The following is a 22964-nucleotide window of genomic DNA, read 5'->3' as shown; positions in this document are numbered from 1 at the left end:
TCTCTTCGGTACTTTCAAAGGTTTGTTGAGGTAAAGAAACCTTTTTTCTTACATTAAGAGTTTGCATGTAACTGATACATAGTCTATTTAAAAAAATACCTTTTCTACACTTTGAAATAAAAACAATTCAAATAATCCTGATTCTGAAATCTGGAAAGCCACCACTATAACCTTCCTAGTAAATGATTTTTATAGTACTGATTTTTTTTTTTAACTCTGCACTTCGTATAAGAGACCTATATGATGCCATCATGCATTTCTAAGGAAAAAATCTAGCGTGCTCCCCATTGTTTTATTAAGCCAAATGCTCATTACTTAGGAAGCTTCTGAGAATCTATATTTAGCTGATCTGCAACATTAAGAACAAATAGATAATCATTTTTTAAAGGACTGCAAATATGACTCTTCACAGCAGTTTTAAACTGGGCTTGTAAAACTCTACAGTGTTGATATGGTCCATTCAAAAAATATGTGCTGAAGATGTTTTATAAAACCTTTACTGGGAAAACATTTTATTCCACTATTTTTTTTTTTTTTTGCTTCCCTCTAAACTGAAATGCAACCATCAAAAACATGTTAAAGTGGTGTTAAAGATCTCATTTTAATTTTTAACAATAGGAAAATTCACTAAGATTGAAAATCCAGATTATCTCCCTTCTTTACCTCTAACTCCTCCAAATGAATCCCTCAAGGTGAGCTGGGATGGAAACCCTCTGAGCATAAGCTTTTAGACACAAGGTTAAGTGATCCAAAAAGGAAGCCCCATCAACATTTCAGAATCACAACTTATTGTAGGTCTTAGGCAGAATGCCAACAATAGTAGCATTAAAAATAAAAGAAAGCAGCAACAGTGAAAGGTTGTGGCAGACTAATTATATTCTCTTTTAGATTGTGGGTGGCCTCCAAAATAGAGAGGTTGTCATTGTCAACTATTAGAATATTTAAGATTATGAGGTTTGGAGTCTGAAATGCTGGCTTTGTCTGTTGTCAGCTATGTGATCTTAGAGAGTTCTTCAATGTCTCTGAGCCTCACTTCCCTAATTTTTAAAATGCGGATAATAGTACCACCTCATAAGGTTGTGAAGATTAGATAAGACAAGGCTTGGCAAGGTGTTGTGGATGTGGCAGATACTTAATAGATGGCAGCCATTGTTATTAATATTATCTTTTGTGTTGGAGTAATTTCTCAAAAGTTCTTTAAGATTTTTACTTTTCCACTCCAGAATTAAAGAATGACAAAAAGACTCAAAATAGGATGAACACACTGTTTCCTAGGTTTGGCTTCTTTGGAACAGCATATCTATAGGCATTGGACGAGCATACAATTTTTTAGAGGAGGAAGAAATAATGTTTCTCTTATTTTTGAAGTTACCTCAAACCAAAAGAATAAGTTTCAGAGTACAACTTTAAAATCATCAGACTTGAGACCTATAATTTGGGGATTTCTACTTTGCAAAGCCAAAGGACTTTAACTACAAATTAATTCTTAACATTTATATTCAATTCATTGGAAATGATGCTATGAATCTGAGTGCTCAAAACCAATCATATTCCCAAGGAAACATAAGCCATGCCCTTTTGGTGTTGATGTTTATATATCAGCCTTAATTACATACTGTGGGAGTTGGTTTAAGAGATATGAAAAATTTTAAATAATATATTTATTTCCCTGGATCCAGAAAAGGCTGATCAAATGCTTAACCCCTCAAATGTCTGTGATATAAGCAAATATTGGTATTCATTTAGTACAAAAGCTGCTATAATGTTCAAAATCAATGATTTCAGCTAGCTAAAATTACAGTCTAAATGTACAACTATTCTGTGACAATTGGGAAAGACCTGCTGCTAAAGAGACTTTCTGATGAAGGACAGGATTAGCTTTAGGTTTGTACGGAAACCCTTACCCATTACCATGATCGACTAAGAAAGCACATGTATAAAGAAAAGGACTCCATGTAGTTCAAACTGGCCTAGTCTGGATGCTTCAAAAGAAGGACCTCTGTTGAGAAACAGTCACTAAGAATTATCAAGATATTTCCATTCCTTATTAAAGAAACTTCAAAAAATGTTTTCATAGGGAGAATATTAAAAACTAAAAGAATCTCTGAAGCTTACTGGGAGGTGGTGTGCTGTAATGATGGTGAGGCTGTGGTGACAAGATCCTTTAGGCTTCCTGTTGGCAGAGGAGATGTGGACGCGTCTTTTCTAACTCCTGTTGCTGTCCCTAAATGAACAATAAAGAAAATAATTTGGGCATTCAATAAAAGCATATGGAAAAGTTCATTCTGAGTAATATATTAGATATTATAGGAATGTCCAAGCTTCAAAGGTAAGCCACTTGTTTCCCTGAAATGGAACAATGGCATATGAAAAACTCACTTCGGTTTTATAAACATGAGAGATCTATAATGTTCTTTTAAAAAGTATATTTTTGCAATGACAGACTAACTAGAGATTTTGTTTATAAGCCTGATTGCCTAGCAAACCCCTGCTGATTTTGGTTTACTGTGAAAATGCCCAAGGAAGTGGAATGTTTTATATTTTGTTCCCTTTAATTTTCATAAGAAAGATTCCAGCACTTTGTACTTCTAAACCCTCTAAATTAAATGGATCCTCTTTAAAAAACTTTCAAGATATATGTAACCCTTGAAAGTTTCTTTTAGAGAACTCAATAGTGGCTAAAACACATGTCTTAATTGGAAGATATGCTCAACTAACTATTCATTCAAGAGCCACAGGAAAGTTCCAAAGCAATAGTTTATCCTCCCAAGAACTGGTTGACTTGGCCTCAATTCCTTTCCAATAAACAATGTTTAGTTTGTAATTACTTTTCTCTTCTGGAGTGCTAAATAAAAAGATGGTATGGACAGAAATATTGTTTTTATTTTTTTATTTATTATTTTCTAAACAACATAAAATATTGCTGTATTTATCTTGGAAGACTATAAGAATCCCATTCACAATTTTTCTTCTGGTTCTTTGAAAACTGTTATCCAGGATGCATGAAGTTATTTGGGAGGATCCACTCTTTGAAGAAAGGGAGAGTATTCACAATAACAAAAAGCTTTGGAGTGCTGGGAATACCAGACCCTAAAATGCCAGGAGTGCAGCATACTAACTTTGGGAATGGCAAGAGGTTGTGTGCAACCAGAAACCATCAGGCATAGAGAAGGCCAGAGTCTTACAGCTGTAGAGGTTAGCATCAAAATGATCACCATTATCCTTGGCTTCAAAACCTACACTCTTATCATAAACTATTCTCTACTATGTTTGTTTCTTTGTTTATTGAGACAGGGTCTCACTCTATCGCTAGGCTGGAGTGTAGTGGTGCAATCACAGTTCACTGCAGTCTCGACCTCCTGGGCCCAAGAGACCCTCTTGCCTCAGCCTCTTGAGTATCTGGGACTACAGATGTGTGACACTATGCCGAGCTAATTTTTTTATTTTTATTTTTGTACAGATGGGGTCCCACTAATCTATTATGTATAGATGTAAAAGACCAGCCTCTAAATGCACAGTTCAGTCTTCCTTACATATAGAAATCTGTGGTACTCTCAACCCAAACAAGCACATACTAATACTGGACAGTGCTAGGATTAAGTTCAGGCTCAGTTTATGGGAAAGGGAAGGAAGATATAATGAGGACATGAGACACTCTTGACAATCACATAAAGAGACATAAAGGATGGGCACAGTGGCTGATGCCTGTAATCCTAGCACTTTGGGAGGCCAAGGCAGGAGGATCACGGCCAGGAGCTGGAGACCAGCCTGGGCAACACAGTAAGATCCTGTTTCTATAAAAAATAAAATTAGCCAGGTGTGGTGGCATGTGCCTGTAGTCCTAGTCCTAGCTATTCAGGAGGTTGAGGCAGGAGGATCCCTTGATCCCAGGGGGCTGAGGCTGCAGTGAGCTATGGTTATGCTACTGCACTCCAGCCTGGGCAACGGAGCAAGACTCTGTCTCAAGAATAAAACAAAACCAAAACCACAGATAACACAAGGCAGTATAAGATCATAACTACTAATACATATAATATGCTTAGTGTGAATAAGTTTTATTGAGGTATCATTTGAGTATCATAAGATTTACTCATTTTAACTGTAGCGTTTGATAAATAGTAACTTTATATAGCTATGAAAGCATATAAAAACAAGCCAGTTTTTTAAAATAAGTTCCATGATATTACATATTTCTTTTTAAAATCCAGTTTTAGAATATCTCCTTGCTCTAGAAGTTTCCCTCTTGCTCATCTGTAGGTAATACCTGCCCCCTGCCTTGGTCTGGTCCTAGCGCCCTCTGTAGCTCTATTGTTTTACCTTTTTTAGAAATCATGTTTTATTTTCATAAAAACTCTTTGTGATAATATTTTTATAACAAATTTGCAGATAAGGAAAATAAGCCATAAAGAGCCTATGTGATCTGCCCAAGGTCACCGAGCTAATAAGTGATGGAGCTAGTATCTATGTCCAAGACGACCCGAGAGCTTTGGCCATTATGTTACGCTGCCGTAATATGTACTATGAAAAGTCTGAGGAATTAAGAAGTGGGAGAGATCACATTTGGCTATAGCATTTAGGGAACATTTGATGTAGGAGGTAGGATTCTTTGATACGAAAGAATGATGAGCATGAAATGGGAGACAGAGACTTACGTTAGCAAAAGCATTAAATAGAAAACCTCAAGTCTAAATATTTAGTCAGGAAATAGTTACTGAACATTACTATGTCCTTATACCCTGCTAATCACTTTAAATATATTATCTCATTAATCCTTACAACAGTCTTTAAATTATATTATTGTCCTTATTTTATAGATAAGGAAGTGGAAATTGTAAAAAGGTCAAGCAGCATATCCATTATCACCCAGCTAGTAAGAGCAAAGCTGGGTTTTGAATGCAATCAAGATCTGTTTGGCTCTGTATGGCAAACTTGTAAGCATTATTTTAGATGGACTCAAAAATAAAACTGTAACAACGACCAAAAAAAAAAAAAAAAAAAAAAAAAAAAAAAAAAAAAAAAAAAAAAAAAACAAAAAAAAAAAAAAAAACCAAACAGGTCTTTGGAGAGATTAATTTTGTGGCAGAATTTAGAATACAGTGGAATAGATAGAATAAAGGCAGGCAAAGCAGTTCACTACTAATACAATTGTCTGGGTAGAATCCTAGGTGATGTAAGAGGAAATTAAGATGGACAAATAGGAGTAGAAAGAATTGAAAGGGATTTGTGAATGAGGTGAAAGGGAAGAAGAAATGCCTGGTAGTGACAGAATATAAATATATTTTCAGTCACTATCACAGAATACTGGGGACAATTTAAAGAAGGAATTTTAACAGATGGTTCAGGGATGTTTATAATTCAAGAATGTATACATGCAAATACGTCATAATTGTAGGCACAGCAATGTATATACGTGTTCTCATTTATTTCTCTAAAGAAAGAAACCATATCTTTTACCTAATTCTGAAAGGTTATGAGACCCCAAAAAGGATAAGAATGCTGTAAAGCAAAGACCAAGTTTAACTCTTCTTTTTTCTTAATTATCTCTATTCCTTATTGTATTTCCAGAAAGCTATATATCAGCTTTTAATTTTGTTTCCTTTATAAATTTTATTTAATATTAAGCATCCCAATAATTAGTTACGTATATTCATGGAACTCTATATTCCTGTATATTTAAACACACACATACACACACACACACACACAATAACAACAAATGCTGATAAGAATATTATTGGGCTAATCAGTTTCATATATAAATGTATATGTTTACATACATATAATATATATGGATGCATTTACCTAAAAAAACCTGCACATATATTTTCACATGCACAGATGGAAGTGCATATAATGGATTATGTCCTACTTAGATATAGCTGGGTATATTTCATGGTAATTTTTTTTCTTAGAGCTCAGTGTTTAAGAAAATTCTGTTTCTGGGCCCTTTGTTTTATTTTACATTTTTAAAAGAGCTGCACCATATTATCTATTCAGTTTAGTTTAAAGAATAAATTATAAAGAAAACACCAGTGTAACCCATTCTCAGATCAAGAAAGCAAGCCCTGGCAGCACTGCCGCCCAGATACATCACCAGTATCCATCCCCAGTCACAACTCCTTCTCACCTCCAGGGGACTCAACTATTCTAATAATTATTTCTTTTCTATTCTTTATAGTTCTACCATTTACGTATTTAGTTAGACATGTCATTTAGTTTTGTTGCTTTTGAACTTTATAAAATAGAAACATATTATATATATTATTTTTGAGTCTTTCAATTGTCTGCAAAATTTACCTATGCTGATAATTTTTATGCACTGCAGTTTCTTTGTTTTCTTTGCTAAGTACTATTCCACTGTATGCATTTATGACTTTCCATCCATTCTGCTGTTGAGGGACATTTGGAATATTTCTGGTTTGGGGATATTATGAAGAATGCTGCTGTGGCAGATGCTGCCAGTTTATCCACTAAAACGTACTCCTTCCTTCTTCCCAGGTACACATCCGGACTCTAATCCTCCTTGTAATTATATGTGGTCAGGTGGGAAGCCAGTGGACACTATATGTGCCACTTCTGTTCTGTCCTATAACAACTTTTCACGTGTACTCTTCCAAAACTTTTCCTTGTCCTTGCTGACCTACTTTGGCAGAGTCAACAAACAATTTCCTATAAAGTTGGACAGATCATGAAAGAATGTTGAATTTTGTCAAATCCTTTTTCTGTGTAAACTAAGATGATCATGTGGTTATTCCAGCATTCTATTAATGTGTATTACATTGATTGATTTTTATATGTTGAACTACCTTTGTATTCCTGGGCTACATCTCAGTTATGATACATAATCCTTTTAATATGCTGTATCCGGCTTGCTAGTATTTTGTTAAGGATATTTTCATCCATATTCATAAAGAATACTGGTCTATAGTTTGCTTTTCTTGTGACATCTGTCTCTGGCTTTGATATCAGGGTAATGCTGGTTTCTTAAAACAAGTTAGTGACATGGGAGGGGAGGAAGGGAAATGCTGGGAGGAAAAGGGCAGGGTCCCTGGTGAGGGCTCCACCATTAGTCCTGTGCCCACGGACCTAGGTGAGGACAGGCACTCCTGTTTTGCACCCAAATGTTGCATTTTCCAAGACCACCCTGGCCTGCTACACCGCCATCCTGTGCCCATAAAATACCCCAAGACGTTAGTGGGAAGGGACACAAGCAGCTAGACATCAAGAAAAGCAGAAGAACACACCGACAGGCACTAGCAGATGCCAGCAGGCCATTGACTGGTGGAATGACGCAGACAGCAAGGGAAATTTGGCCAGAGGGGTTGGAGGAGAGTCCAGCCACTGAGCAGCCCAGCTCCAGGGTAAAACTACCTTCCCACTCCATCCACCTTCTGGCTCCCCATCCATCTGCTGAGCGCTACTCCCACCATCCAATGAAAACTTGCATTCATTCTCCAAGCCCCTGTGTGATCCAATTTTTCTGGTACACTAATGCTAGAAACCTTAGGCTAGAGGGTCTAAGTGAGATGATTAACACAAGCCATCTGTAGACGGCAAAACTAACAGAGCACGTGGTAGCTCATGCCCACTGGGGCTTCAGGAGCTGTAAACATCCACCCCTAGACGCTGCCACGGCCCCACAACCTGCCCATCTGCATGCTCCCCCTAGAGGTTTGAGCAGCAGGGCACTGAAGAAGCAAGCCACTCCCAAATCACACACCCTGTAAGGGGGATAGGGGAACTTTTCTGGTTTCATTAGGATGTATTCTTTCCTCTTATATTTTCTGGAAGAGTCTGAGAAGAATTTGTGTTAATTCTTAAAATGTTTGGTAGAATTCATCAGTGAAGCCATCTGGTCCTTGCTTGTCTTTGTTGGGAGGTTTTGATTACTGATCCAATCTTTTTGCTTATAATACAGGTCTATTCAGATCTTCTATTTATTTTTCTTCAGACAGTTTTGGTAGTTAGTGTGTTTCTAGCAATTTTTCTATTTCTTCTAGATTATCTAATTTTTTGGTGTGTCTATTGTTTGCTTCATTGTTATTTGTTTTTTTAAGCCCAGGTGCCAGTGGTGTGTTCATCTGATTTTCAATGTTTTCAAGGAATGTCCTATATGTAGCCACTCTCTGCCCAGAGAAAGTTGAGTCAAACAAAACAGAGGCAGGCTCCCTGTGTCACCCCTGTAGGGAATCCACGAACAGGCTGAAACAGAGAAACAATACCTTGAGAACAGGGTCTGCTCTGCTTCCTCAGAGGGCAGCAGGCTGCCATCTTCTAGACTGCAGCCATGCTAGGAAGAACAAGACTCCAGCTAAAATCATACTTAATGGTGAAAGACTATCTTTTCCCTATAAAATTGGGAACAAGGCATGGAAATCTACTTTTCTCATTGTATTCTATATTGTAATAAAATCCCTACATGGTCTAATTAGATAAGAAAGAGAAGAAAAGGCATAACAGTTGGAAAGAAAGTGGTTGTTATGGACTTAGTTGCGCCTTTCTAATTAATACACTGAAGTCCTAAAATCTAGGACACCTCAGAATGTGACTGTATTTGGAGACAGGATCTTTAAAGAGGTAATTAAGTTGAATGAGGTCCTAGGGGTGGGCCTGAGAGTGACTGATGTCCTTATAAGAGGAAGCATTCCCAGGGATGCAAGCACAGAAAAGGCCATGTGAGGACACAGTGAGAAGGCAGCCATCAGCAGCCAAGAAGAAAGGCCTCAGGGGGATTGACTAGAAAGGAGCATGAGGATTTACTGAAAATGGAAATGTACTATATCTTAATTGGGGTAGTGGTTACATGGGCATATATAATTTTCAAAATTTATCAAACCATACATTTAAGACCTCTGCGATTTCGTGTACATACATTAAACCTCATTGGCTGGATGTGGTGGCTCACGCCTGTAATCCAAGCACTTTGGAGGCCAAGGGGGGTGGATCACCTGAGGTTGGGAGTTCAAGACCAGTATGACCAACATGGCGAAACCCCATCTTTAAAACAAAAAATTAATAAATAAATAAATTAAACCTCATTAAAATAAAAGACAATAGAACCTTCCCCCCACCATATTTTCTTAACTCTTAAGGCAGTGCTTTTCTTTTCTTTATTTTTCCTTTAGACAGAGTCTTGCTCGATGTCACCCAGGAGGGAGTGGAGTGGAGCAATCTTGGCTCACTGAAACCTCTGCCTCCCGGGCTCAAGCAATTCTTCTGCCTCATCTTCCTGAGTAGCTGGGACTACAGGTGTGCACCACCACACCCAGCTAATTTTTTTCTATTTTTAGTAGAGACGAGATTTTACTATGTTGGCTGGGCTGGTCTCAAATTCCTGACCTCAGGTGATCCACCTGCCTCAGCCTCCCAAAGTGCTGGGATTACAGGTGTGAGCTACGCACCTAGCCAATTGCTCATTTCTTTAAGCATGTCTTGTACTTTAACCCACCTGGGGCTATGAAGAGCACTCACATCATTTTAAGCACAGGCTCACTTAGAACAACTAGGAGCTTCTAAGATCATTCTTCACTTCAGCTGAGTCTACAACAATCATCTTCCAGTAAAAGAAAAAAATGTGTTTGGGAGTTACTAGTGGACCTTAACTAGTGGCAGCTACTATATAAAATCATATAATCTAAGAAAACCCCGAAGACAAAATGAAGGGCACAATCAATACCATCAAGTAAACCGAAATTGCTCTAGGTTCCGCCTCTGCCAACAGTTTAAGGGAATGTAGAGATTCAAGAAGGAGGAACAAAAAGGAGGAGGGGAGTGGCCAAAGTCAGGTTTCACAGCCTGACTTAGGAACGGGCAGTGCCAAGATCAGAGGTTTAACATTTCAGTTCTGGAAAATGTGTACTCAGTGGCTTCAGTGCCTCTGCTAGCCCATCAACATAACAAGAAAAAAAATGCCCTCAGCTTTGAAGGCTCTGATAAAAGGGAATATCGATGATTCCTCAGGAAAGGGAGATTCTAGGCAAGCTGGTCAAAAATGTTTTGAGGCTGCAAAGGATGAAAAAAGAAAAATAAAGATTGGGTGTTTCCAGATTTATGCCTTTTAAAAGTTCTTTACTCAAGTTTAGATTTTCCCAAGTATTATCTCCCCGTTCCACATAGCTCAATAAAAGCAACTGCAACTAAAACTGATGCATGAACAAGTTTATATATCTTAAGCGTAATTTTGACAATACATATTTTTGCTGTTGGTAAGGTTGTTTCTTGAGACAACAGTTTGGTCTTCTTCTTTTTATTTATTTATTTTTTTACATGTTTAGCATCAATAAAGCTGGCAGAACGGTGAGGAGGATAGGAGAGGTAAGGGAGTAAGAGACTGGTAATAAAGATTAATGGTCCTATAGTAAATGTCCTATGTAGTACTTAATGAGTAAAGGATAACAACAAAAGAAACAAAAGATATAAGTCAGAAGAAAAGTGTATTAAAAAATTCAGACACACTAAAGAGGGAAAAGCAATTAAGAAGGTGCTAAACCAAGCAGTGTAACTTAGGTCATTTGTGCCAGGTCATTCGCCTTATGATAAACAGAGTTTCCAAGTCTACCACAACATCCACGGAAAGTTTCTATCTCCCACGTGGTTGTGGGCCACAGCAAATGCCAATGCAATCACTCTGCCCTGTACTGTAATCTGCATACTCTAGCTGTGTGATGGGCAGAACGGCTCAAACGGGCAACTTCTGCCAATTCAATGGTCATGTAGACCATAATTTTGCTAACAGCTCCATATTAGGATAAAAGAGAGCAGAACAGAAAGTCAGTAGTTCCCGTGAATGCTTTAAAATAAAAACTCTTAAAAAGATGAAAAAGTTTCTATTCTTTTTTTTTTAGAGCAACACTACAGCCTTTCCCCAACCCCACAAAAAAAGGGGGGGAAAAACCTAATGGAAAGAAAATAAAACCACGAGTGAAAACTGTTCCTGAAAACTTTGCAGAATTGTAACAGCTTTCTCTTGGTTAAATTGATTGGTATAGCAACATTATAAAATGACTATTAGGATTCATTGTGCACAACAGAAAGTGCTGAAATGTCAGCAGACTATACAGCAAAAAGTAATGGGTTCTGAACCCCGGTTAGTCAAAAATGATTTTGTTTCAAATTAGAAATTGATTTTTTTTGGACACAAGCCCTTTTCAGGCTTCTGACTTCTGTAGCTAGGCCCAGGAGAGATTAACCTTCACCACAGCAAGGGCTGGCCTGATGATATCTTTCTCAAAGTGCCTTTTCAATTGCTGCTTTCTACTGTGGCTGTGGTATTAACCAATAACACAAGTTATTCGTTCTTTTGCTATTACACTATATTTTTCTCATCTTGCCATTTTATCTTAGTGCTGCCACACAACACAACTTTGTAGACAAGTTAACTGAAGACTATGTTAAACCTTGCAGTGTAACTACCACACCAATTGTGGCTAATTCTTCACTCTCCAAAGTGCAATGACTACGAACAGAGGAAGCTGAGGTAAGAGTTTTCCATTTCTGAAGGACTGCTAACAGAGAAAGTAAAGATTCTATCTCATAAAATTTCTTCAATTTAATTTTTAGTTTGGGAAGCAATGTCCAGAAAGCAGCTTCTAAGTTGTTCTAAAGCAATGGAAGTCTACAAAACCTTTCTTTGTCTTATGTCAAACAAAACATACTTTTGCTTTTTTTCAAATTGTGGATAGTCCTCCCCCCAAAATTTGAACTGATTATCATCTCTCAATTACCTGGTAGAGGATTAAACAATTTCTAGATTAATCATAATCTAAACCAAAAAGCATGGCAGAGCTAGTAGCAAATGAAGAAACGCAGGGAGATGTACACCTGCAAGATCTCACAAAGAACTGCCCAATTTTCAAATAAATAAATGTGAGAGTGGCTATAGAGATTATGAAAAGTAGGTTGTATGACACCAGTGGTAGAAAGGTGTGGCCCCAGTAGAAAAAGAGGTAAGTAAGAAGGAAATCAGGGTTAATGGTCGTGGGAAGGGAAAAAAGACACCTGGGAAAGAGGTGTGGGCAGGACAGGGCTCAGAGGTCTTTTTGGCCTTTTGTTTCCTGTACATCTTTTCCGTATAATGAAGCGCAGACTTGCTCCGTTCTTTTCCAAAGTCATTCCTTTAAGGATGCCAGGATAGATTAAGCCAAAAGCCTCTCCAGGAACAACTGGGAAACAAATTTGCTTCACCCAACATTTAATATAGTTATAACTGATTTTTAAAAAGAATTTACCAGGCCAGGCATGGTGGCTCACGCCTGTAATCCCAGCACTTTGGGAGGCTGAGATGGGCAGATCACAAGGTCAAGAGATTGGGACCATCCTGACCAACATGGTGAAACCCCGTCTCTACTAAAAAATACAAAAATTAGCTGGGTGTGGTGGTATGTGCCTGTAGTCCCAGCTACTTGGGAGGCAGGGGCAGGAGAATTGCTTAAACCTTTGAACCTGGGGGGCAGAGGTTGCAGTGAGCCGAGATCACACCACTGCACTCCAGCCTGGTGCCTGGTGACAGTGTGAGGCTGTCTGAAAAAAAAAAAAAAAAAAAAAGAATCTACCACATAATAGGAAATATTATTGACATTTAAAAGATTGCTAGGCAATATATGCTTTACACTTGTGAAGTTTGTTTCAGTCAGAATATGGGGAGTTGTCCATGATCTCCCCTCCACCCTTCCCATGTTTCCAGTCAATTGAGGATTAACTGTAGTTGTTAGAGTTTATTTTTCCAGGAGAGATTTATGTTCAATATCTTGCCCTCTTTACTCACTTGGAACATTAGTTTAGAATATGAACATACTTACTGCTGACTAATTCTTAACACTTGTTGCTTGCAAAAAGAGGGACAATTTAGATACAGTTTTTCATACCAGTATTCTAAGAAAAATGCAGACACAATTCACTAATCCCATAGATGTGTTACCTGTGGCCGTGCAGGCACACTTCAGTGTATAACATTTAACTTTTGCTCAACATTGTAGGAAATCATCTGAAATTCATTGGCTAGCAACTACCTTCCCCTGCCAGTTTCTCATTTGCTACTACAGTTGTTAAACTTACCTCTTTGGGGTCTACGTGTATCTTTCTTTTGACATGACCACTGGGCATCATCTTTCATATGCGAATGAAACCCAACTGTCTTCTTCTCCTTCCTATTCTCTCCACTGTTTGGGGAGTCTTGGTACTTTTTAATGGATGATGACGTTCCAAGCAGCGAGCCATTACAGTTTGACTTTAATGAACTGAAAGAACAATGATGAATGAACTGTTGAAGGCATAGAAGGGGATACAGATCATAGAGATATTTAAATTCAGCATGGGCTGAAATGCAATTCATTAAGAACTTTATCTTACTTTTTACTGAGGTATAATTTAAATAATTTACTCAACCTCTATTTTGTGTGCTGTCACAAAAATTTTGGAAAAGAAATGGTCTTTAGTCTCAAAAGCTTATCCTGGGAGTTGGGGAAATGAGACTCAAACTGATGAAACAGCTGATAAAGCCACAGAGTATGACTAAGAACCAGACTATCTATAGAAATAAAAAGTATGCTAAAACAAGACTTGCATATCTAAGATGTTTTCCAAGTACTAAAAATGAACACTAGGGATTAAAATATCACCAACGTGCCTCGAAATGCATTTGTACTTCTAATTTTCAATTGTTATTGGTATTTATTATGTACCCAGAGCACGTAAGGAGTAGTGTAATAGTGCATGTGGAAGAACTAGACTCCATACTTACATAAGTTCATTAAAAGGTCAACAAGACAAATGCAGAATAAAAGGCATTTTAATGAAAATGAACACATGTATGTATTTTCTTCTTTAATAAACTGTGTTCCCACCATTAGCACATTTCTTCTTATAACATTTTCTTATTTTAGGCAGAAATGTTCTAAAGATGTGTTATCTCTCGCTATTCCACTGTTTCCTCTAATTTAAGATCACAACAAACTCATGACACTTGGCTTTTGTCTTCCCCATGCCCATAAACAATGTGAAAATTAAAGAAAAAGACTTGGAAATACACAGAGGCAGCTACTCAAAAAACAAGATTCTAAAATTAAAATGTTTAAACTCCCCAGAAGCAGAGGGAATCTCTAGACAAGAATAAGCTGAATGGAGTGTTGCTAGGTCTATCACTTATTCCAGGTGGCCTTTGACCAGGATTCAAATCTCATATTCTTTTTTTTTTTTCCTTTTTAAATGCTTTTAATGCTCTTCAGATGGTGAGACATTGTTGCCATGGTCAGAGGCTGTGCTGGTGGCCAGGGGCACCCCATGCCTGCCCCCCACACCCCTTCCTCCAGGAGATACTTGAAAGGGGCCATGCCCCGGCAAAGCCCCTTCTCCTATGGAAGAATGTCGTCTCCAGTGTCTGCCACCTACTCCCTGCAAAGTCTCTCAAAGGCACAGGAGAAGGGGTGCTTCCAGCGTCTTCTAGGAGCTGATGACACGCCCGGACCAGGTCTCATGCTTGCTGCCTGGTGCCAGGTGGGTAATGACAACCTCCACGGCCTGCACCTTCTCATTCTTGGGTGGGATGGAGTACATCTTATAGGTGATCTCATCGCCTTCACCTGAGACATATTCCCCTTCCACGTCAGAGACCTGCAGGAAGATCGGCGGGGGTAATGAAGCCAGGGCCTTGGGATCACCAGAAACATTTGCAGACTCCTTTGTAGATGGGGCCCTGTGAAGCCCACACTGTTGCTGAGAAGGCTGTCCTCCAGCGAGTGGGCAGTAGGCTCGGGACCACACTGCCCCGCAGAGGGTATGGTGAGCACTCACGGGTCCGAGGGGTGTCCAGGAGCACGACTGAAGCGTGATAGGTGGGGGGCTGTGGTGGTGGGGGAGGCTCAGATGACGTGGCTGACCTCAAGATCTATTCTGCTCCGCCAGCTGCTTTGCTCTAAATCACATATTCTTATATAAATGTCTCTGGTTTATATCAATCAGAATTTTTAGCAGTGTTTGCTCCTATCATAATTTATTAATAAAAACCAAGAAAGTAAATGGCTTTACGTTCAGAATTATATAAAGAAAATAAAATTATTAGTTACACGGCTTTATATGGTGGGCACAAGAAAATGTATAAAAGTGATACTCTCTCCTTTTTTTTTTTTTAAACCAGAACATGGACCATTTTCCTGTGCAGACCGACCAGAAGATGTGTACCTTAGGTTATACAAATTGCACTCAGGGAACAGGAAAATACGGAAAATAAAAGTACCTTATTATGAATGTTATTTAAATTTACATCGACCCAGAAGCCCCAAACCCAGGCAAATCCAATGACTACGTCTCTGGTTGTTCTTGCAGAGAAATTAATGTGACCCCAACTAGTGGCTTCCCCCAAATTGATTCATTCTCAGCTCAGATGAACTCCCAATACTGACTGCCTTCTGCTTCTTTACAGCATTTTCACAGAGGCTTTTCTGTACCTTTATTCAAAATTCTGTCTTGGTAATCCTCCATCTCAACTGGGAACTTGGCTTGTAATTTCCCTAAAATAAAGATGACTATATGAAAAATTTCTTCCTTCATTTGTATTTATTTCCATATTCACTCATCTACTATTCCTCTCTTAATGTCTCAAAAAAATTTTTTTTACCTTTTATATGCACTCTTGATACCATCTTGACCCATCCCCTCTGTGACTATGGCCTGTCAATCATCTCTTTTTCTTATAACTTACAAACTCCTCCTCTAAACGGGATTGTTTCCTAGGGCTACAAACAAGAGCAGATCCTCCATTAATACCCAGTGTCAGTGAGGGTATGGTGACAAGAGCAGTTTAATAGCTACTACAGGAACCGCAAATGGGTATCACCTTTTTGTGGGTGACTTGTCAACACAAAATGAAAATGCATCCCTCTTCCAACAGTTCTACTTTTATCCCACACTTGAGGCCAGGAATTTGAGATCAGACTGGGCAACACAGCAAGACCCCATCTCTAAAGAATTTTTTTTAAACTAGCTAGACATGGTGGCATGTGCCCATAGTTCCAGCTACTTGGAAGCTGAGGCAGCAGGATAGCTTGAACCCAGGAGTTTGAGTTTACAGTGAGCTATGATCATGCCACTGCACTCCAGCCTGGGAGACAGAGTGAGACTCTGTCTTCAAAAAAAAAAAAAAGAATTTCTCCCACAGAATTACATGAACAACAGCATGAGAATATTTGTTCAAAGATAATCACTGGAGAATTATTTGTAATAGTGAAAAACTGAAGGCAAATATCATTCAGTAAGAGAATGAATAAATAAATAATGGTACGTACTCATAAAGAACACTATTCAGCCACTAAAAATGAGGTAATTATTCATACTGATGTGGAGAAACTTCATGACATGCTATTAAAATAAAATAAAAGCAATTTGCAATAATAGAATATATAATGTGATCTCATTTTTATAGAAACAAAAATATAGAAAAATATTTTTAAAGTTCTGGATGGATAAATGTCAAACTAAAAGAGACCAGAAGAAATACAGGAAAGACTTTTATACTTTAATTTATATACCTCTGAATGTTTTAATTTCTTCCAAAAGGCATGCATTTCATAATTTAAAAACAAACAAAAAACTCTCATCATGTCCCTTCCGTAACTATCTTCTGTCTCCTTGCTTCTCTGCTGAATGTCTAGAAAACAATAATTTATTCTAACAGACATACCGACTAGAACTAGTTTTTAAAGAACAAATCAAAATGCCTTTCTTCTTTGAACAGTCTTGGTTGTTACTAGATCACCCTATAAAAATTCAAGAAATTCAAGAAAACATTTTTTCTTGAAATGTTTTCTCCTTTGGTCTTTATAATATTACATTGACTGGTTTTCTGGTTTTAGGAGACTTCTTCTTTCCCCTTAGATGTAGACATTCCAAAAGTCTATCCCTGTCCTCTTCCCTCTTAGTACTTTCTTGGTGATCCTTGCCACACCTCTATATCTTCAAGTATGATTTCTAAATAGATTCTTCTAGTTCACAGTGCTTGCCAAAACTGCTGACCTGATCAAGTATCTGATGAAAAGCTGTAAAGGGATGTCTATTCCTGCCTCCCAAACCAACTCTTGCTAAAGCAATGCAATATCTTTATCTTGAAACTACTTCCTCCATCTGTTTCCATTTTCACTTAATGATATCACCATCCTCCCAGTCACTCATAAGAAAACCTCTGTTATCTCAACTTCTGCTTTCCTTATTCCTTTTTAATAAATTTCCAAATGAATCAATCATTTATATATTCATCAGATGTTTACTGAAGAACACAGTTTATGGGCCTGATATGTACTGTGGGACTACACTGGGCAAAATGGAAAATAAACATTTACAGAGTATTTATTGTATGCTAGGTGTTGGGTATACAAACAGGAGAAAGCCCTCGTTCCTGTTCTGAAAGAGATTTTACTGGTGGAGACAGATGTGGAAACAGAATTTTTAATGCCGTATGCTAAATGCAGTAATTCAGGAATATACTGGATGTTATGAGTGCAAGGGCAAGGCACCTAACTTTATCTACTTAAGGGAAGGGTGATTCCTTAAGTATTCAAACTTAACCTTGGGAGATAAGAAAAAAAAATGTAAGAATGGTCTAGGTAAAAGAAAACAGTATGAGCAAATGTACCAACAAATAAAACTTCACCTCATATTTTGAGCAAGTTAGATAGGTATTATTACAGCATCAAATTTTGGGTGTGGGGTAGGGAGGAATGGAGATGAAGCAGGTGAGATAGGGCTGGTCAGATCATGAAAGGTTACATTTTCCATACTGAGGGGCTTGAACACTATCTTGTGGCCACGGTGGAGTCACTGAAAAGCTTTCAGGAGAAAAATGACATGATCCAACTTGAATTTATGAAAAACGATTCTGGCACCATTTAGAGAATGTGCTGCAGGAAACTGGATGAGTTGGAAGCCTGCTGAAACAGCTCTGGTGAGAGACAAAGGTTTGCAATAGAGAAGCAGTAGTAGGAATGGAAAGACATAGTTTAAGAAATATTTAGGATGTAAAGAGGGCAGAACTTGATGTAAAAGAGAGAGAAGTCAAGAATGACTCGCAGAATTTTGGGTTGATAAGCAATGCAGAGGAGGACTGGGGAAGGGTGGGAAAAATTAACTGCAGCTTGAGGTACTTAGGGAACATCTGAGAAGATATTTCAAGAAAGTAACTTGATCAGCAACTCCATGGCTTTTTGCTATCGGCTGACTGAGTTTAGAGGTGGTAGGGTTGAGGGAGACAGAGTTGAGTAAGAATATGCTTCAATTTCAATTTCCCTGGTGTAGGAGGAGATACAGTCATTCTTGTGAGCAAGTAAAGTAGGTATTAAGAAGAGAGGTGAAGGTTTGGAGTAGGTATTGAGGGAATTCAATATAGAATGAAAAGAAAAAGATTTTCCAGAAATGTTGAGGCCCTAACAGAAATAGAAATCAAACACTTGTAGCAGGGCTCAGGTGCACAGATTAAAAAGCAGAGAAAGTGGCGTGAGAGCTTGAGGGTTAGGATTTTACTGGGACAACGCAGCAGACTGGGGGTCAAGGGAAATAAACACACTGAAGTAGTTTAGCTCAACCATTTGGTCCAGGAGGAAAGTGAGGGAACAAGGACTGAAAGACTGGCAGAAAAATGATGGGAAATAAATAATGTAGATATCCCTTTAAGGTAAAGCAAAAATGAAACAGCAACAACACCACAGATATAAAAACCCTTGGTATAGCGTATGTGAGAAACATGAGAATATAAACTGAAAGGGAAGAAGCTGGGATGGCAGAGTCAATAATTTTTCTAATGAAACCATAGTGGGTGATAGCAAGCTCTGGGTGTGGCCATGGATGATGCTGAAGTGAACAGAGGAAGGCAAAAATTCTTCAGGTCTGGCAATGAACAGATCAACCATATAGATATTGGGATCTCACAGAATGATGGTAGGAGTTATGGGAGAGAAAGTGACTCTGAGTGGGGTGTCAAGGTCCTAGTGAGATAATGATGGAAAACAAAAGACGGAAAAGAACGAAGTGCTGCAGTAAAACTGGACGTATATTTAGATTCACATAAAGAAAGAGATTTGCAAGAAAAATGCTGGCACTCTTCTCTCTGTTGTTTATCAGATGTGACAGAAAGAATGGCCTCTCTTAGAAAGTGATGCTCTCAGAAAAGATGCTGATTTTAGGCAGCGATTCACAGCTTAGCAGTACATTTAAATAATCTGGGGAATTTTTAATAAGAGTGATGGACTGAGTTCCACACACTTGTAGAAGCTAAATGAATCAGTCTAGGGTGGGAGCTGGACATTGTTTGCTTCCCTCTCTCACTCTCTCCTTTCCTTTTCAAAAAGTTCTATAGGTGATTCTAATGTCTAGATAGGGTTGAAAATTATTGAGTTATTGCAAAAACTGGAAGAAAACATTCTTTCAGAAAAAGGCAGGATGAAAAGAGTGCATTTCCTCAAAACGGGGATTCTCTAAGGTACCTGTAGGAGAAACCCTCAGGGGACAGCAGGAAGGAAAGGGGTGTTAGTGATGTGAGTAAAACTAGGGGAGAAAAGGTAGATACTTAAGGGAATGAGAGTGTAAGAGGAAAAACGGCACACAAACTACTCAAATTTTGGCATGTGTCTTTTTTAAGAAAAAGAATAAGTCCTTGATTTAGAAGACCATACAATCTAGGCTGGAGAAACAGATAGATACCTATTAATTCTTCCATTCACATTTCCAATGGCCTGATTCAGGTGCTGGCTGTATCATACATAAACAATTGCTATATTGTCCAGTTTCTGAGCCAGCCCAGGAATCAGCCATTTCTTCAAAAAGGCCTGGTACCTCATATTAGGGTGGGGAAAAAAAAAAGCTATTGGATTGCCATAGCTCCCAAGTCCTCATTGTGGACACGGAAAGAAAATATGTGTATATACCTATATAGTCATTTCTATATATAGGTATATACATATTGAAAAACATGAGTTTATACAGAGTTTATACTAACATCTTCAAAATTCCAACTCTAAACCAACAGGATTCATTTTAGCTTCTTCCCTTTCCATAGATACCGCTTCTCCAACAATGAAAAAAACTGGCTGCCATTTTCCTTAATATAGTTGAAGCGGTGTCATTCATCTGGGATAATACCCAATGTTTGTTGCCCCAAGTCAAGGAAATCAAAGATGTTGGCACACAAGGAGTGAATTTAAGAGCGGGTATTTAATAGGTGAGAGAAAGAGAAAAGCTCTTTCTCCTGCAGAGAGAGAGGGGCTCTTGAATGGGTCTTCCGGTTCCATGGTAAAATGCATGGAGTTTTATAGACAAGCTTGAGGAACCAGTGTCAGATTTACATAGGGCTCAAAAGATTGGTCAGAACAAGTATGCCATTTACACAGTGCATGATGAAGGTGACCACCCCACCCTAATCTTTTATTATGTTCTCTACCTTGCCAGTGCCATGTTACCTGTTCCTTTACTGTACATGTGGTTGACAAAGAAAAGGGAAGATGGTGCCTCCATGTTGAACACACCTGGCAAGGTAACCTTTTCCTATTGGCACAGCTGCCGGCATTCACTGGTACAAGCTTCGAGGTTGGTCATCTGTGTCTGCAGCTCGATTTCTCAAGCTGCTCTTTGTTAGAAAAGAAATGATTTGGAGGCTGCTTTTTGTTAAAAGGGAAGCCTTACTGAGGACTCTCTTACCCTCAATAACTGCCTAACTAATTTCTTTTCAGCTCCTGTACCATAATTACTTACTTGCTACTTCTGTATTAAAATAATATTCTGTTACCACAGCTACTCACCTTTACCAGCCTACCTCTCTCACACCACATGCCTCTGGGCTGCTTCTGCCAATATGCCTTTCCTATGGACACTGTAGAAGACAAAATGTGCTACCCAAAGAAATGAAGGACATGCGGAGGTTTCAGTGAGCTGAGGTCGTGCCACTGAACTCCAGCCTGGTGACAGAGCAAGACTCTCAAAAAAGAAAAGAAAAGAAAAGAAAAAGCAAATATAGGAAAGTTCTCTGCCCTCCCTTTATGTGCCTAAAAGCTGAACACAGATTTACAGAGACAAAAGGTACCCTGCTCACCTTCTACTAGAAAGAACAAAGGTTAAACACTGAAGGCAACTTTAGACTCATATCATCTGGAAATAACACCAGGGGAATCTACATTAATGAGCTTTACTAACTAGCCTTCATCTGCCATTTAGTTGTCTTGACTCAATTTGCTACCTTTAGGAACTCAAAGTCCTTTACCTTTGTCTCTTTCCTTTTCTAAAATTTTACTGTTCTTCATTGAAGATGCTATAAAAGCTGGAATGAAAACTACCTCTTTGAGAACTACTCATTTTCAGAATGTCTTTCATGTATATATGAAACATACGTGTTAATAAATTTATGTTTGTTTTCCTCGTTAATCTTTTTTTTCACCATAGGTCCATTCCAACTAAGAACCTATGAGGGTTGAAGAAAAAATTATTCTTCCCCTACAACACATTCCCTACCTAGCCATGACTGGGCTACTCCTGCTGTAAGGAAGCTCTTCTCATCCCTCAGGGTAATATGATCCCATGCAGGGCCAAATGCCACATGGATACCTCCTTCTCATTCTGCTGAAGCTCCAACACACAACGCCAGTGCAGTCCCCATATGGAAGCTCTCCTCACCCAGCACAAGTTCTGATATTCTATGCCTAGCTGCCCTATTTTATGGATGACCTTCTCACACGACTCATACTCTAATGCCTCAAGATCAAATTATTTTTTGGCTAGGGTGTGAGGTAGGGATCAAGGTTCATTTCTTCCAATTTATATCCAATATTTATATACAATATTCTTAGCATTATTTGTTTAAAAAACCTTCCTTTTTCCACTAAATTGCTTGGCATCATTGTCAAAAAACAGTTGAGCATATGAGTGTGTGGGTTTGTTTTTCGACTCCATTCTTTTCCATTCATCTATTTATGCACCTTAAGGTTAATACCAACCTGTATTGATTATATAATTTTAATTTACATACCTAAAATTAGGTAGCATAAGTCATTCAATTGAGTCTTCTAGAATAGCAAAGACTGTCACTGCTATTCTAGTCGTTTTGCATTTCCATATAAATTTCAGAATAAGTTTGCCAGTTTCTATAAATCAGTATGTTGATATTTTGACTGAAATTGCATTGAATCTAAGATTCAGTTTGGAAAATAATTTTGATATTTATAACAATATTGAGTGGTCAAATTCAAGAGCATATCTTTCCATTTAGTTTTCTTAAATTTGTCTCAGCAGTATTTTGTGGTTATCAGTGTAGAGATATTTTACTTCTTTTGCTAAATTTATTCTTAATTATTTGATGGTTTTGATGCTACTATAAATGCTTTCTTTTATTTTCAATGCTAATTACTATTATTATATAGAAATAAATTTTATTTTTATACATTGAATTTATATTCTGTGATTGTGTTAAATTCACTTAATAATTCTAGTGCTTGTCTCCGTAGCTTCTTTAGTATTTTTCCATGTATACAATAATGTTATCTGAGAATAAAGGCAGTTTTGCTTACTTCTTCTCAATATTTTTCATGCCTGATCACACTAGGACCTCCTATACAATGTTGAATAAAAGTGGTAAGACTGGACATCTTTACTTTGTTCCTAAAAGTGTTCATTATTAAAGAGATGCATCTCTGTTGACATTCTATCAATTTTCTAGCTGCTGAGAGGTCTTTTTTTCTTCCTATAATGAATAAGCACTGGATGAGTTATGTCAAATGCTTTTTCTGCATCTGTTTGAGATGAAGTTTTCCTTTAATCTTTAAAAAAGATTAAAGCCTTTTTTATTATGTTAAAATAGCAAATTACATTGATTGATTTTCAAATGTTAAGCTGACTTTGCATTCCTGTTATAAATCCTATTTAGTCAAGCTGTATTATGCTTTTTACATATTCCTGAACTTAAATTGCTGATAATTTGTTAAGGATTTTTTGTGTGTGGG

The 22964-nt window shown here is 37.9% G+C and overlaps 1 protein-coding gene and 1 pseudogene across 6 annotated transcripts in view; both read right to left on the bottom strand.

Moving 5' to 3' along the window:
* KIAA1328 (KIAA1328 ortholog) overlaps positions 1–22964 on the bottom strand; it is a 340638-nt gene that overhangs the window by 43218 nt on the left and 274456 nt on the right. For all 6 annotated transcript variants that reach the window (XM_017505777.2, XM_017505778.2, XM_037730389.1 and 3 more), the window contains 2 exons: positions 13054–13235; positions 2116–2224 (listed from right to left, as the gene is read on the bottom strand). In XM_017505777.2, coding sequence (XP_017361266.1) covers positions 2116–2224; positions 13054–13235 — 291 coding nt within the window. The remainder of the gene's footprint in view (positions 1–2115; positions 2225–13053; positions 13236–22964) is intronic.
* Positions 13262–20804, bottom strand: LOC119467867 (annotated as a pseudogene).

The sequence above is a fragment of the Cebus imitator genome, unplaced genomic scaffold, assembly GCF_001604975.1.
Source record: "Cebus imitator isolate Cc_AM_T3 unplaced genomic scaffold, Cebus_imitator-1.0 Scaffold342, whole genome shotgun sequence".
NCBI classification, from domain to species: Eukaryota; Metazoa; Chordata; class Mammalia; order Primates; family Cebidae; genus Cebus; species Cebus imitator.
The sequence above is the reverse complement of the archived record's forward strand: the minus strand, read 5'-3'. Positions and strand labels throughout refer to the sequence as shown.